The sequence below is a fragment of the Hoplias malabaricus genome, chromosome 13, assembly GCF_029633855.1.
Source record: "Hoplias malabaricus isolate fHopMal1 chromosome 13, fHopMal1.hap1, whole genome shotgun sequence".
NCBI classification, from domain to species: Eukaryota; Metazoa; Chordata; class Actinopteri; order Characiformes; family Erythrinidae; genus Hoplias; species Hoplias malabaricus.
Genome location: NC_089812.1, coordinates 37742521 through 37757917, shown reverse-complemented (window position 1 = coordinate 37757917; position 15397 = coordinate 37742521). Strand labels below are relative to the sequence as shown.

General features: G+C 40.5%; 1 protein-coding gene across 8 annotated transcripts in view; it reads left to right on the top strand.

The window, feature by feature from the left end:
• nfixb (nuclear factor I/Xb) overlaps positions 1–15397 on the top strand; it is a 159009-nt gene that overhangs the window by 6773 nt on the left and 136839 nt on the right. For 7 of the 8 annotated variants that reach the window (XM_066641784.1, XM_066641788.1, XM_066641780.1 and 4 more), the window contains exon 2: positions 6775–6858. In XM_066641784.1, coding sequence (XP_066497881.1) covers positions 6775–6858 — 84 coding nt within the window. Of the gene's footprint in view, positions 1–6774; positions 6859–11433; positions 11808–15397 lie in introns of those variants that run through there. The other variant, XM_066641783.1, reaches the window with a different exon arrangement.

Below are 15397 nucleotides of genomic sequence, written 5' to 3'. Positions count from 1 at the left end.
AGGACTTTTATCTGACACATGCTCAAAGGAGCACCTGAGAGAGGAAAGTAAGAATATTTGATAAATAATTTAAAACATCTAATTGTGTGTAAGAAGCTGTGGAGAGGCATTGTGCCAGGTTTTATTTGTTTATTTTTTGTTCAGGAATTCTGTTTTCTTTTCGATTTCTCGGGCAGCGCTGTGCAATCACATTCATCCTCAGGGTTGTCTTTGCTAATCATATAAGCTCTAAATTTGTGTTCATTTTTTAAAACGCCTTTTACCACATATTGACAAAAACAAATACAAGACTCATCTACAGAAGGAAAGAGCAGGATCGGCATGTTGGGTAACTCTCATCTCAGAGAGGACAGTGACAGTGAGGAGTGGAATAGTGCCGAGGTTTTGAGTAGAAATGGAATTTTATACAGCAGATTGCAACAGGTTGTGTCACTGTCACCCAGCTCCAGGGTTCTGGGGTTGTGGGTTAAATCCCCCACCTCCAGTCCCTGTCTGTGAAGAGTGTGATGAGTGGGTGTTCTCCCTGTGTCTGCGTGGGTTTCCTCTGGTTTCTTTTCACAATCCAAAGACACACAGTTGTAGGTGGATTGGCTGTTCAACGGTGTCCATAAGTGTGAGTGTGTAATTGACTGAGAGTGTGTGTGGTGCATTGTGATTGACTCACACTCTGTGCAGGGTGTGTTCCTGCACTGCATCTAATGATTATGGGATGGTTCTGGACTCACCACGACAAAGAACAGGATGAATTGTTTATAGAAAATGAGTGAATGAATAAATAAATGAAAGAAATTAATGAATGAACAGCATAAAAAAATAGGAAATATATATGAAGCTGTTACCGTTCTTGTGATTTTGTTGACACTGGAAGGCGAACTTCTGTATCACAGCAGAGAAGACATGCTTTTTGACGTTTCACTTTGCCTGATGTACCAAATATGATCACACACTACATATGTTTGGTGATTTTTGTTGACAATTTCTAAAAAATGATATGAATTTTATGATTTTTAAAAAAATTTGTAATTCTGTCTGTGATTTCAGACCATTGTCAGAGAACATTGCCCTTAGGCTATAAAACTATATGATGTTCAATGATTTTGATCATGCACCATCAAACAGTGTGCATTAGAGGGTTCATTTGTTATATGGAAAGTGTCTTTTTGAAAGACACAAAGTGTCTTTGTATTTTTGATATTTGGGGAAATGTGCATGAAATCAGAAAACTAATGATTTAGTACACCTCAGTTCATGCAGTTCTAAAGGAAACGGTAATAAATTTGGCAATTTGCATCTTGCTAATTGGTGGAAATTAGCCTTCACTACTTGTTAGCTATGTGTAACACTTTGCTGCAGCTGTAAATCTGCAGAACAAGAACATGTGTTGTTTTGCAAGATTAGTTAAATCAGGTCAATGGAAAATCATTCAAATGTTTATTTTCATCATAATTCTTCTTCAAAAGCAAATTAAGGGCATGCACAGCAAGATGTAACACAACATTTCGATTATCTCTGAAAATATGGTTTGTGGTCTCCATCAAAACGTTCTAGGATTAAACTAAGATAGTCACAGCTGAGATTAGGGCTTATAATGTTATTCTGTAAGTCAAACTCTGAAAGGCCGTAGAACCATTTGTACACACATGGCTCAGCTCTTTTGGACTGCAGAGTATTGCGATATGCTGTAGTGTAACAGAGATGTGCGTCAGTGTTATACCAGGGCAGCTGAATCAGTTTGGCCTTCTAAGGCATGTTTAGACATTCTGAGGTTGAAGAGGGCTAGCGAGAGAAAAAGGGAAAGGCCATGTAACCGCTCATTGCTGTGGATATGAATAGCTTGTGTTGGAGCGACAGCTCGGTTAGCCAGTGTCTGGGACTTATTATAGTGCTGTGTGTGTTTGTGTGTGTGTGCCTGTGCGCATGTCAGTTATTTTAATGTTGTGTGTATTTTTATACAAGTGTGTATGGCAGAGGGCTAAACATTTTTATATGGGTGTGCATGCTCAAGTTCAAATCAAATGCACATTACCTGGCTTCTTAAGTTCACAGTGGTGTTCTGTTCTTAGCTTATTGCTGCTGAGGGTGTTGTATAGGAGAGAGAGACTGGGTGTATGCTTTAATAAGGACTGCTGACCTCAGACCAATTACTTATACCGCATTAATTTGACTTCAGTTTACTCTGAGAGGCAAATCATAATCGATAACAAGTGAGGAACATACAAAACACGTTTCTAGAAAATGTGCAAAATGTAAAAAAAAATAATTAAAAAAATGCAATGATGTGCAAATAATTTGAATCAAATATTTAATTAAAAACAGTACAAAGACAATATTCCAAATGCTTTCTGAAAAATACATGCCCAGTTTTGAGTTTGATGGCAGCAGCGCATTCCAAAACAGTTGGTTCCAGATTAAAGTTGACAACAGGTCAGTGACATTTTTGTGTTTAAAAGTAGCTGAGTCCTTCAGAAAATAATAATGTGGAGGGGTTCATCACTGTGAAAAACTGCACAAAACAAATTCTAAAGGATCAATAAAGGATTTCATTGTCTATGGTACATAAATATCATTAAAGGATTCAACAGAATCTAGAGAAATCTCTGCATATAAGGGACAAGGCCCAAAACCAATATTGGCTCGCTGTGGTCTTCAGGCTCTAAGGTGGCACTGAATTAAAAACAGACCTGTTTCTCTAGTGGAAATCACTGCATGGGCTCAGAATCTATTCCCAAAACCATTGTCTATAAACAAAGATTGTTGCTGCATCCACAAATGCAAGTTAAACTCTGTCATGCAAAGAGACCATATACAAACAGGATCCAGAAACATAGCAGACTACTCTGGGCCTGAGCTCATTTAAAACAGACTGAGGCAAAGTAGAAAAGTGCCCTGTGGTCCAACTAAATGAAAATTTAAAATTCTTTTTGGAAATCATGGATTCCACATCCTCTGGGCTAAAGAGGGAATAATAGGCAAGTTCAAAATCAGTATTTGTGATGTTATGTTGGTGCATTAGTGGCATGAGTGACTTTCACATCCACAAAGACACTGTTAATGCTGAAGGAGTTATACGGGTTCTGGAACAGCATACTACCATCCAGACGTCTTTTTTTGGGCAAGGCAATTCCACATTCTGCATGGATTACAACAGCATAGCACTAAACATGTGATAAACAGGTGCCTTACTAGTTCAGATGCATAGTATGTATGCATTGACTATGTAGACAGTTGTTTACGTAGGCAGCATTCTAACAGATGTCTGTCTTCATGAGGCAGATTATTGAGAGCGTTTGTGTCACAGCTTATTTCTACCCACTGCACGGAACCGGTGTTTATTAACCGCAGCTGCTAGCATCGCTTCAGCATTTCAACACAATGGATTCTAGTCTTCTCATCTTTATTGTGATTTTAATTACTTTAATTGGGAGTTGTGTTTGCATTGCATCATGGGATTGCCTTCGTGGCAGAGGAACGGTTCGATGCTGCCTTAAAATTCAGCCAGATTAAGATAACTCAGAAGGCAGCACAATGAGGGATCTAAGCATTAGGACAGCCTACGTGTTGGGAGCGCACACACTATGATGTAAAATTCTCTCTGTGTAGACAGCTCACTAGGTTTTTGGACAGACCCAATATAAAGGTGACCCTCAGCTGAAATTCTGTATCTAGCAAGAATGAAAAACATTTCACTTTCAAAACTACAGCAACTGGTCTCCTCTGTTCCAAAATGTTTTTAAAACATTAAGTAGGTGAGGAAACACAGTGGTAAACATTACCCAGTCCCAGCTATTTTTAGAATATATAAAGACTGACCTTTTCAACAAAGATGGATCATCAGTTTGTGCACACAATAGTTCTCAAGGCAAGATTCTTTCACAGAGTCATAGATATTCTCTACAAAATATAATAGTGATGCATGATATATCCTGTAAATTGTGTGCCGTGTGGACGTTTTTCACAGTTTCTTCAGAGAACAGGTGCGCCCGTGACAGACCGTGCAGACAATTTTATATTGCCAAAGCAATCAAAATAAACAACAATCAAAACAATAAATACGTTTTCAAAGCTTAGGTCCCTTTCACTGTCTGCCCTTTCTCTACTGAGACCATTTAAACACAGGAGGGGAGTGAGGGAGGTGGCCTCAGTCTACAGCCAATCAGGGAAAGCTCCCTCCTTCCAGCACCTCTGGGGAAGATCATTGGGTTAGAAACAGGACTAAATATCAGAATAAATCTAGGTGAATCAGAACTGTTTCCCCTTTTGGTGAGGGGTAAAAGCCATTTGGAGAGGTGCATGAGATTAGTTACTTAAGGAAGGTAAAATGTAAAATGTTGCCATTAAACTTAGATAATACAATTATTTTTCTGCAGTAAAATTAATCATTTTCCTTATGGAGAGGTTAGGGTCTTTGAAGATTCCAAAGAAAGAAAATTTAGAAAAGTGCCTAAAGTGTTTTGTTGTTTTGAACATATTTTGACTGCTAAATATTAATTTCGATATCTTCTGAATTGAAAATTTTGAAAGATTTTCAGGAACACTACTTCACAACATCACCTCTAGTTTATTCACTGCCTTAAGATCTGTAATTTCAGACAGAAAATGGAAAAAACATACCTGGAGTATTAAGAGGTTAAAAACCAATGAGAAAAAGAATCATGATAAAATTGAGATTGTGATTCTGAAAAAAAAAAAAAAATCAGGATAATGTACATTTGCCATATCACCCACCCTTAACTACAACTAATAAAGAATAGAATTAAGAAGTACAGAAATGAACAAATGCTGAAGAAAATAACAAGTCCTTTGACAACAGGAATTTGTTTTGGTTTAATTCAATGTGAATTTGCTTTAATTACAAAAAGATAAAATATTCAGTTATTATCGGTATTAGCGACTCCAAGGTGCTAATTATCAGTTATCATATCGGCCTAAAAAAATAATAATCGGTGCATCCATAACAAATAACATTGTGGAAAGCTTCAGGGAATCCACAGAAATCTCATTCTGTGTAGGACAAGGCAAAACTGTTGAATGCACAAATATTGAGCCGTCCTATGGCATAGCCAGAGAAACTGTCATGCTACAATAATACATTTAGCCACATGGGCTCAAATGTAAAACACTCGTCACTTAACACAGTCCACCACTGCATAAAGCAATGCAAGCTGAATCTCTGTTGCTCAAAGAGAAAGCCATATATCAGTTATCTCAGGTGATTTGAACAACAGCGGAAACATTCTGTGGTCTGAAGGGTCCATGTATCTGTTATGATTTGGGGGCAGCAGCACCCACTACAGGAAAGACTTACAAATATGTGACTGTACCAATGATGTGGAGGCATAATTAGCGGTTTTCGAGAAATACATGCTGCCATCAAAGTGACATATTTTCTGGGAAGTGCAAAGCCTTACTCTGAACATGCTTCTTGAACAGCTTTGTAGACACCATGTGGATGTGCTTGATTTGCCCGAGTACTGTCCAGAGCTGTCTCTTAATGAAGACGTAGGGTCCATCCTGAAGATAAGAATCATTGCAACTAAAGTCTGGTATTAAGCAAGAATGTGAAATGAATGTGTATGAATATGAGAATATGAAAGAAATCTAATTGCGAAACAGATAGTATCCTCAATTCCCAAACATCTAAAAAATGTCATTAAAAAGAAATGCTAATAAACATGCCTCTGTCCGAGCTTCAAAGGCATCAAACTATTTATTTTTAATCTTTTCTGTGCAAAACCATCAGCTGAATGCATTTTTAATGAGAAATTAACAAAATTCTTCTTCTAGTTTTATTTTACAAAAATGTCCCAACTTTTCTGATGTGTGTGTGTGTGTCTCCATGTCTCTATGTTAGACTGGTCTGTTTGAGTGCAGTGCTCCTGGGCTTTACATCCTGATATGCAGTTTATACCCTGGCCATGACTTTACTCCCTGCTTTGCCGCCTGATTTAATGTTATTCCGCTAATGACTAAAATGGGAAGGGGAGCTTATTCAGCCCCTTGGCCCCAGCCAGTCTCTTCCTCGGCATACAAATGAACTGGCATGAATGCGGTTGACACTCAGGGAAAACACAGACTACCTTGGCGGCCATGCAGGGAGAAAGGGCCTGCTGTGTGAACGCTGGGGGCCGAATAAGTCACGGCTATATTGGGAAAGTCAGCAGGTGTGGACCAGGACCAGTCGGGATCTCTGATCAGGCTGTGCACAGTATACAGAGTGGCATTGAGGAGGTATTGGGGAACCCACTGAGAGAGATCACAGAAGCCCACTCAGCACCTGGACTGTACAGCATAAAGCCTGCTTACACTGCAATGTCTCATTAGCTGGGTGGCTCTATTCGGCCTGGCTGTTTAGTAATGCTAGCACGCGACAGCACTGTGTAACGAAATAATACAGGGAAATATCTTTGTCGCTAACTACAAGATAATAATTGTAGGACTCTGCGTATTGTCTGCATTTTTCAAGCGGTTTCTTGGGTTCGGTATCGGGAGATGGATAAATACAAATGTTGTTGCTTAGGGTTTTATTGCTTTTTGCATGAACTGTCATCTCTAGCTGCGTAAAAAATTGTGTCATTGTTTAACAATTTTTGGACCAAAGGAAATGGTTCGATATATGATGCACATAATCTAAAAGATGCATAGAACATGTCTTTGTTATTAAAATAGCACTGTTGCTAATAATGTTAAATATGATCATGATTAAGAAAGAATAATGTGTATAGTTTAACTGATGGTGTGTGTGTGTGTGTGTGTGACTTTTATATTACATTTCAGGCCACTGAAACCTTTTTGGTGAACGAAGACCCGTCCAGAGGTCCTGGGATGCCAGAATGCTTTGTAGTGTCTGATTCCTACAGGGTATGCCTCATTATTACTATTATCCTTATTATTGCAATTGTTATTATCCTTATTGTTGTTATTATTGATTTGTTATTTGAGTCAGCTGTAATTACAGCGACGGATAGTCCACTTTCATGCTCTTGATAATTGCACCACAATCATAATGTCATTCACAACTCTCTCTCCTCAGCTGCAAGCCATTACCATCATTATTTCCACACACACTTTGGGGGGGGGGGGAGAAAAAAGAAACCTTACAACTCTGCCGAAGCTCTGCTCTCTCGTGGGAACGAAAATTATAACGATAATGTGCAGCACACTTGTATAAAATGAGAAGGACACGGAGGGAGGGGTTAAAGGGAAGGAGAGGTGAGGGTTTTAAAACTACACACAGTTGAAGAAAAAAAAAGGTGCTTAGCTTTTAAAATTCCGCCCTGCAAGCTCATTTGGGTTTACAGCAATGGGAGTAAAATAAAATGGCCATAAAAATAGGAGAACGGGATGAAGAGATGGAGGGATGGAGGGCGCTGGGAGTACGTGGATGACTGAAAATGGGTTTGTTAATGAGCTGGGAGCCGGTTTTCTACTCTTTGTTTCTTTTTGTTTCCAGCAGATAGCTTTTGCCAAGTTTCAGAGAAAATCTGGGTTGCTCCACCATATCGAGTGTCTCGGGGTGCAGAGCCCAGCTGAAAACGGAGGGAAAATGGGAAGGTGCCATTGGTTGGGAAGTAGGAAACGGGGAGGGGAATATAAATCGCTGTATTGGATATCAGGGATCAGAGAGTTTGTGGACAGTCTGAGGAGAACGCCTGGTGATCTGTTCCAGAGTTGCATACAGGTGTAATATGGAGAACAGTTTAGAGAAGGGTCCTCAATTATTTCTCCTCGAGGGAGAAGTACAACACAAAGGCAAGGGCCAGTTTGTCAGTCTCGTGTTGATTCATACTCAGACACCGTAGTCTTTAGGGCAGCATTCTTATTCTGTAATTAAAAAAGATCAGCCTAACAGCAGTCATTTGATTCTGCTCAACACACGAGGAGAAAAGGGACAGTGGTGGGTTCAAACAAGAGGCCAGAATACGGAGGTAATGCTCTGTTACAGTGATCTGAAGACCCTGAGACTGGTGTGCACTAGACAGTCTGTCTCTGGACTGGTTTTGAATGGTGTTAAATGGAAAAAAAAAAAGATGATTCCCAAACAGTCAGAAGGTAGAAGGAGGTGTAGATACTTCACCACTCTTTTCATGGTCTCTTTCATTTCCCCACATTTGTGAATAATGCAGTAAAATGTTTTTAGCACAGGGTTAACCGCAGCTAATCTGTTTACCAGGCCCAGAATTGTCCAACCATCAGTGGACCACGGACAATACCTTGCTCATATCCAAGCCATTTTCCCCCCCAAAGAATTGGGTCAGTTCATTAAAATGCTTTTGCCAGTCATGCACTCGTGTAAGGAAAGCAAACAATGCAGCTCTTCCTGAAAAGCTCTTCCATCAAACGGTTTCACAAACGCAGTAAGCTTTTCTGCGACTGTCTTATCACAAGGTTCGTCGATGTCAGGCGACATGAGTCAACTTTCTTTAGATTGGAGAACAAGGCAGAGAGAGGGAGTACTTAGATTTTGCATTAAACTTCTCGCTGAAAAGGTTATGGCAAGTTTCAAAATACCATCTAGCATACATCTTAGGCGTAAGAGCCTAATAGCAAACAAGTTAGCTTAGCCTTTGTTTTGTCTGTGTAAAATAATAATAATGATAGTAAAATTAGTTATAGACAGAAATGAATACTCTATTTTGTTTATCATCTCCTTGGCCATCTTTTTTTCCAGACACTGCAATCTAAAAGGTTACCCAAGGTGCTCCAGCTCTCATTTTATTTATTTTGTTTTTGGTAGTCATACCAAAGAGTATTACACTCCCGGGTGCTGCATTAGACCCTTTGGCCTCCTATTGGAGAACTCTTAAAATATAAGATATAATAAGTCCTAATTCATTCCTCATAACTTTCGTTGGTCAAGTGTTCTCTACTTACTGAAACTCACAGGTTGATTGAACAGGTCTTCTACTGTTCTTAGATCAGACAGGATGTTTTAAGCTGCCAAGCGCTGAGTCATCGTCCTGTGGTTTTAGCCTAGTTGCTAATATGTTAGCAGTCATAGCATGAACCAGCTCCAAACTGCAGATCCGTAACGCCGAAGAGTTAAGAATAACTTAACGCCTTACAGATGCTGCTAAGCTATCACAGCTTAGTGCACAACAATCATGTACCCTTAGCCCTGTGAAAAAGATGGTAGCTCTCTCCTAATCTAGCCCCAGCATATGGTTCTGCCATGTGTTGGCCTCATCCACTCTGACCACTAAATGCTGGGCTCAATCAGGGAGGGATGCTACACGAGTCCTTCTAAGTGTTGGGTGAAAGTTGTTCTTGAGTGTCAAGAAAATTCCCTTCCTTAATACCACTTTAATAAAAGCCACAGTCTGGTTTAGACCTTGGCCACAGAAACACCGTCCTTTAGAAGCAGCAAAGTAAATAACACTCTCCAAATCTTAAAGGCTGCTTACAACTTCTCAGTGTTTTGAAGTTGTTCTCTGTAATAACGCATACTCCCTACTTAAGAATACGTATACATGCAATCTCAAAGGTCACGCGCGGTCAACCTGGCTGCCGGTGACCACTCAGGAACAGGGCCCTCATTAACTTACAGTATCTGTAGATGGTGTGTTCTGAAGTCACATGGGCGCACACAAACACAAACTCACACTCCTCATGATTTTCTCCTGCCACTGACCGAGCACTCCCTCCTTCCCTCCCTCCCTCCCTCTCCCTTGGCCGTGTGCGGTAATTGGCCACACAGTGCCGGCTTCACTCTTTGTTTCCCCTGCAGTGGCTTGCGGTGGTGCTGTGCAGGCAGCAGGCCTCATAAATCCTGAGGCCTCGGGTGTCAGCTCCAAAATTTCAGCTCCGCTTCCCCACAATGACTTCACCCCCTCCAAGACTCCCCACCCAGGCGCACACTCCAGAACTCTGCTTTCTTTCCCTTAACGGCCTGATTTTTCTTTAATGCCCACACTTCTTTTCTTGATACGAGTGAGCAGGATTTGGCGTTTGGTGTCCACCTGAGTGTGTGTGTGTGTGTGTCTGTGCGAGCGCGAGACAGGAACCCTATCTGTCAACGTCTGAGGAATGTTTGTCATCACCGAGCAACTTTTTTTTTTGTGGAAAAGTGCTTTAACTGTCGTCTGTTCTGGTCCCTGAATAGTTGCATGGTGTACATAAGACATCTTAGATGTAATCTCGTGTCTTATCAGCAATGTGGGATTTTTTTTTTTTTTTTTCTATAACCCCAAACACTAGGAGTAGTTTCACATATTTTTGTATCTTGCGAGCACAGTCTGTGTTTGTAAAATGACACCATTTGCCATCACCATCAGCTTGTACTAGTGCATTACAAAATACGTACCATATTAAAGTAATAATCCATGAGAGGCTGTGTACCCCGTGACTGAACCACGCTGAAGGGGCATTGTCAGGAACCACACAAAGTGGAGCTATTTGCACAAATCTAATAAAGAATATATTTTTTAAATTCATTATACACTAAACTGAACCGCTCTTGTGCTGAGCCGTGTAGTCCATTCACACTAAATTATGGTGGCAACCAACATTGTGGTCCACAATTATTCCAATTATTATAATAATTATTATTTTATTAGCATTTTATTATGATTGGCTCTTTCACATTTTACAGCAGAGTTGAATGTACCTCCTAAAATTTACCACCAGAATTATCGTAAAAATAATTTCTGTTACACTTTAAAACAGTTCGATTTCAATACGTTTAAAATAGACTTATTACACTTTGGATATATAAATGTGCAATAATATTTTGAACCAAAAGGTGGTCACCTAATACCTCAATAAGACTAACAGAAGCCAAAACTGAGCTCAAAAATATGTACTGAATTTTTTATCTTTTCTTGCGCGATACACATCGGATCAATTGTTTGAGAAATTAAACTAGACGCGAAATTTTGTAAAAATTTAAATGCTAAGGTATTTACACGTATTGCTACGAATATGTTTCAATTTTGTGATTTTCAAAAAGGAGATTTACAGTGTAGTTTCAATGAAGTGCTTTGGATTTTTCAGGTTTTATTTTTATACTCTATTCATTTTAGGACTTTGCTGAGATTTAATTTTTTTGAGACGAGTCAATATTTCAATTATAAATAGCTTCTACACACATCTCTCCAGCTCAAAAAATACAGACAGAGGAACAGAACACTGACCTGAGAACTGCAAAATGTACCAGATCTGAAAATGTGAAAATCACCTAAGACTGAAGGGGATGCAGAAGACATTTACTTAATGTTACTACACTGCATCACATCCAACGTGTGTGTGTTTTTTTTAAACTAAAGAATGCGGTTTGGTTTGGTTTTCTTAGTTTGTGGTGATTCACCTTCAACATGTTCAGACTTAGAAGCCTGGACTTTTTCCTCAATGCTCAAGACAAGTCACACACAACACACACACACACACCATTTATTCGGGTAGTCCTCGTTTTGCTACTTTAACTTATTTGAATATTGACCGTGTACAGCTTAGCATCCTCAAAGTCAAGCACAGGACACAGTGAAGTTCCCCGAGCTCCTCCAGAACCAGAGCGAGAGAGTTTGAGTCTGCTTTAGAGGGAGGGAGAGAAAGTTTTTTTTCTCTCTCTCTCTCGCTCTCTCTCTCTTTCTCCTCCCTCCTCGAAAAACTTTTGGTGGGAGCTTTCACTTGGAGCTAGGCGGGGTTAGCACTGAGAGCATGGAGAGAGGGAGCCTGTGAGCGAGCGGCCGAGGCGAGAAGAGCGAGCGACTGCAATGCAGCTCCACAGCGACCTACCATCCAACTCCAATAAGCTCTCCAACTCTCAAAGCTAAAGCTAAATCACCATGTACTCCCCGTACTGCCTGACACAGGTAAAACTCTCCTTTATCGCTTCCCTCGCTCTCAGTTCTGGTTTTGTTGTTGTTTAGGAACTCTCTCTCTCTCTCTCTCCCGGCTTGACACTTGTGCGAACTTGTTGCTGCTTCTCGGTGACCGCTTCAGCTCGAGTTCACCGTGTACTGTTTCTGTCACACTCCAGTGTCAGGGCACGGTACCCACCCCACACAGCCTTGTCTTTTTTGGTCGCACATGGTTCGGAGAGGGAAAATGGCGCTCCGCTCGAATCTGTTTGATATAAAGTGGGGAGGAGGAGGAGGAGGAGGAGGCGGCGGCGCGCGGACTCAAACTTTGGACTCGCGTTTAACGAGTTTTTGAACGTTTAACGTGTAACCGCTCCCCGCGCGCGAGCCTGGCTTTTCTGAGGTACTTGAGCTCCGCATTGTTCTGGAAAGTTCCGACGTTAGAAACAGAGACTTAGAAGCTGAGCCGTTGAATGTGAAGTGCGTTCAAATGTCAGTTGAGCGCCGACGGTCTCTTATACACCACACACCCCTGAGTTTTATTTAAATTAACGTGTTTGTTTTTGATACAGACACAAGTCGCCAGCACTGGAAGGGAAAGTCCACAATTAAGAACAAAAACAACAAAAAAAAACGGCTGTAAACGAGTCGCTCGGCGCCCTGTGGTTTGAACGTCACAGTTGTGAAGGACTTGAGCCCATTTTACAGATGAGTTTTGTGACTTAAGACAAAATAATCGTCCAACACGAGCATTTCCTGGGCACACACACACACACACACACACTGGTGTGCAAATGTTTGGGCACCCCTGGTCAAATGAGAACTTTAATTAGTGAACACATCCTCTACTTTAACACAACTCTGGATATGTACTGTTTATTTAATTTAATTTAAAAGACGTATTCACAGTGTGATTGGACACAATGTGATTGGATAAAGTTCTGCAAACGAGCACCAGCCGTGGAACTTTTCTGATGGTCCTTGTTCTCTCCAGACCTTTCATATTGTGGCCTACTGTATTCTCCAAGGCTAATTATACACCTCAGACAGAAAACACTTCTCTTTCTGATAGGTGTAGATCAGACGGACAGAAAAAAAATAGCTCAACTCACCGTTGGCACTTTTATTTTTCGCAACTTTTTGTTTGAATGCATTTATCATCATTTGTTTCCTAAACAGGCCGATTGTTGTTAAATCAGTTGCGCGTCAGGGCTTTTCCCCTCGTCTTTCACTAACAGGCCTCACGTTTATTAGAAGCAATAAATGCTTTTTTAGACATCTCAAAAAATGCTTACATTAATGGCTTTTAATTGAACAAACTTAGTCTTACGATTTATTTGTTTTTTTTAGAGTTTTTTCCTGTTTCTCTTCATCGGCTGCCTGCCTGCTCAAATAACCTTATTTTTTAATGATATTGGCTTTGCCACCTTTCAATACGTTCTTCAAGCTGTTCCTGTAAAAGGTCTTTTTGTTTTGTCACAGTCCACTTACTGTAGCCGGTCCTGTTGTCTGTTCTGCATTTGTCTGGCAGGATTTAGTACACGACGCAGCTATTTTACTGCTTTTAAAAAGCTGAATATGTTTGTTATTACAGCACTGTAACATGTCTGATTTGTCATTTGCACTTTGCGCTCACTTGCAAATCCTGGCACGTTGTCATGTCTGTTTTCTGCTGAGGAACTCGAATCAAGGCCGAAAAGGTATTGTAGATTTTCTGCAGTATTAATTTGTTTATGGTACGGTTGGGTTATAGCTGCTGTGAGAGTGATCAGGAGTTTTCTTTAGTTTGGCAGAGTGGTGTGTGTGTGTGTGTGTGTCCTGCGTGTGTGTTAGTGTGGGAAAGGCAATGCGGCGGAGGTTTACACGCAGACAGACCACAAACTGTCTGTTTTTACTAAGAAATGCCGCAGTTATCCAAACGCCTCCTCTCTGTGTCTTCATTTCACTGCGTCTAGCACAAAGAAGCTCTCCCCTTCATTAACTTTTCTAAACTCACACTTTTATACACTCTGTCAGGGTTCTCACCACCAGCTACAGAGTTTACGTTCTTGTGTGTTTTGTTGCCCACCTTCAGTGGCTCTGTTTCTTCAGTCGTGCCAGAGTGTGGCTCCTCGGCACACATGTTATCGATGTGGTTATAGTAGTATTTATCTTGCCCAGCAAGTGAGTGACAAATAGTAGACACCCTTCAGCAGGCACACACACACACACACACACACACACACACACACACACACACACACACACGGCTGTTTCCTGCAGTTTCACCACTGGTTAGGGCAGTCATTCTGGGAGATGGTGGGGCTGTTTATCCTTGGGCATCGGCGGGACAAGTTGGCTGGCAGACCCCATGAGATGTGTAATTCATTCCTGATTTTACAGTGGTTTTATTAAAACAGTTTCACTCCTATGCCTCTGCCACTGGTCTGTGTGTGTGTATGTGTGTGTGTGTGCACTTGGTTCTTGCTAGCTTGTGGCCTGTTTTCCATTTTAAACACTTGGACAGTCACCATCTTCACAGTTATGTTCTGTAATTGAGAGAAACAGCATAATATAACGTTATTTAATTTATGGTCGAGATCAGTCGAACGGATTAATAGCAGGACGTGCAGTTAATAGTTTCACTCACACTTCCTCTGAACATAAACTTTAAAAAGGTGTAAGCGTGTGTGTGTGTGCGTGTGTCCATGAGTGGATTTTAGGAGAAAGGACTGTCATCGTGAATATTTAGGCAGACAGACTGTCTACAGGTTGGACGTTCATCTGCTGTGTTTTTAGTTAGTTTTGGGGGGATTCTGAAAGCCCAGATAGTGTTTCAGTAAGTAGATCAGGCCAGATTTATCTCCTGTGTCTGAAATCCACATATTTACCAGCTTAGGTTGCTCTGAACCCTTGCATACCTCCGTTCCAGATGAAACAGAATTAGTGAGTGAAATGCAACTGGAAAAGCAAATATACAATATTATAATATTACAGAATGGCCCCTGGCTTTACTTGGCTTGGCCAGAGCGTTTTTTTTTTTTTTTTTTTTTTTTTTTTTTTATATATATACATAAAAAGGATGTGGAGAAAATTGCTGTGCGGGCATTTTTTAAAAGCCCAACAGTTTTATAGCCTTGAGGTTTTCTCAGTACAATATAAAAAGCTATATTTGCAGATCTCTGGCATTAATAAGTGTTGAGATTCTTGTTTAACTGCGGTTCTGCAGCAGTAAAAAACAAAAGAAAAAAAAAACAAAACAAAACAAAAAAAAAAAAACAGTGCAGCTCTCATTCAGCGCGTGATCTTTCCGTTAATTAAAAAATAATTTATAACAGAACCACCAAAGGCGCACGTGACACGCACACAAGTTTTGCAGGTTTTTTTTTTCTTTCTTTTTTTTAACCCCCAAATTATCAGGATTAAAAAAATACATGTGATATTTTTTCTCTACGTACGCAGCGGACCTAAAGCGCGCGAAACAGAACCTCACGCAGTAGAAAGCACGCGCAGGAGAACGCTTGTGAAAAAAAAAATAATGATAATAATAAACAAAAAGAACCCTCTTCACAGAACGCGCGCGCTACAGTCCAAGGCTCGTGAAGCAGAAACCCAGTTGGGCA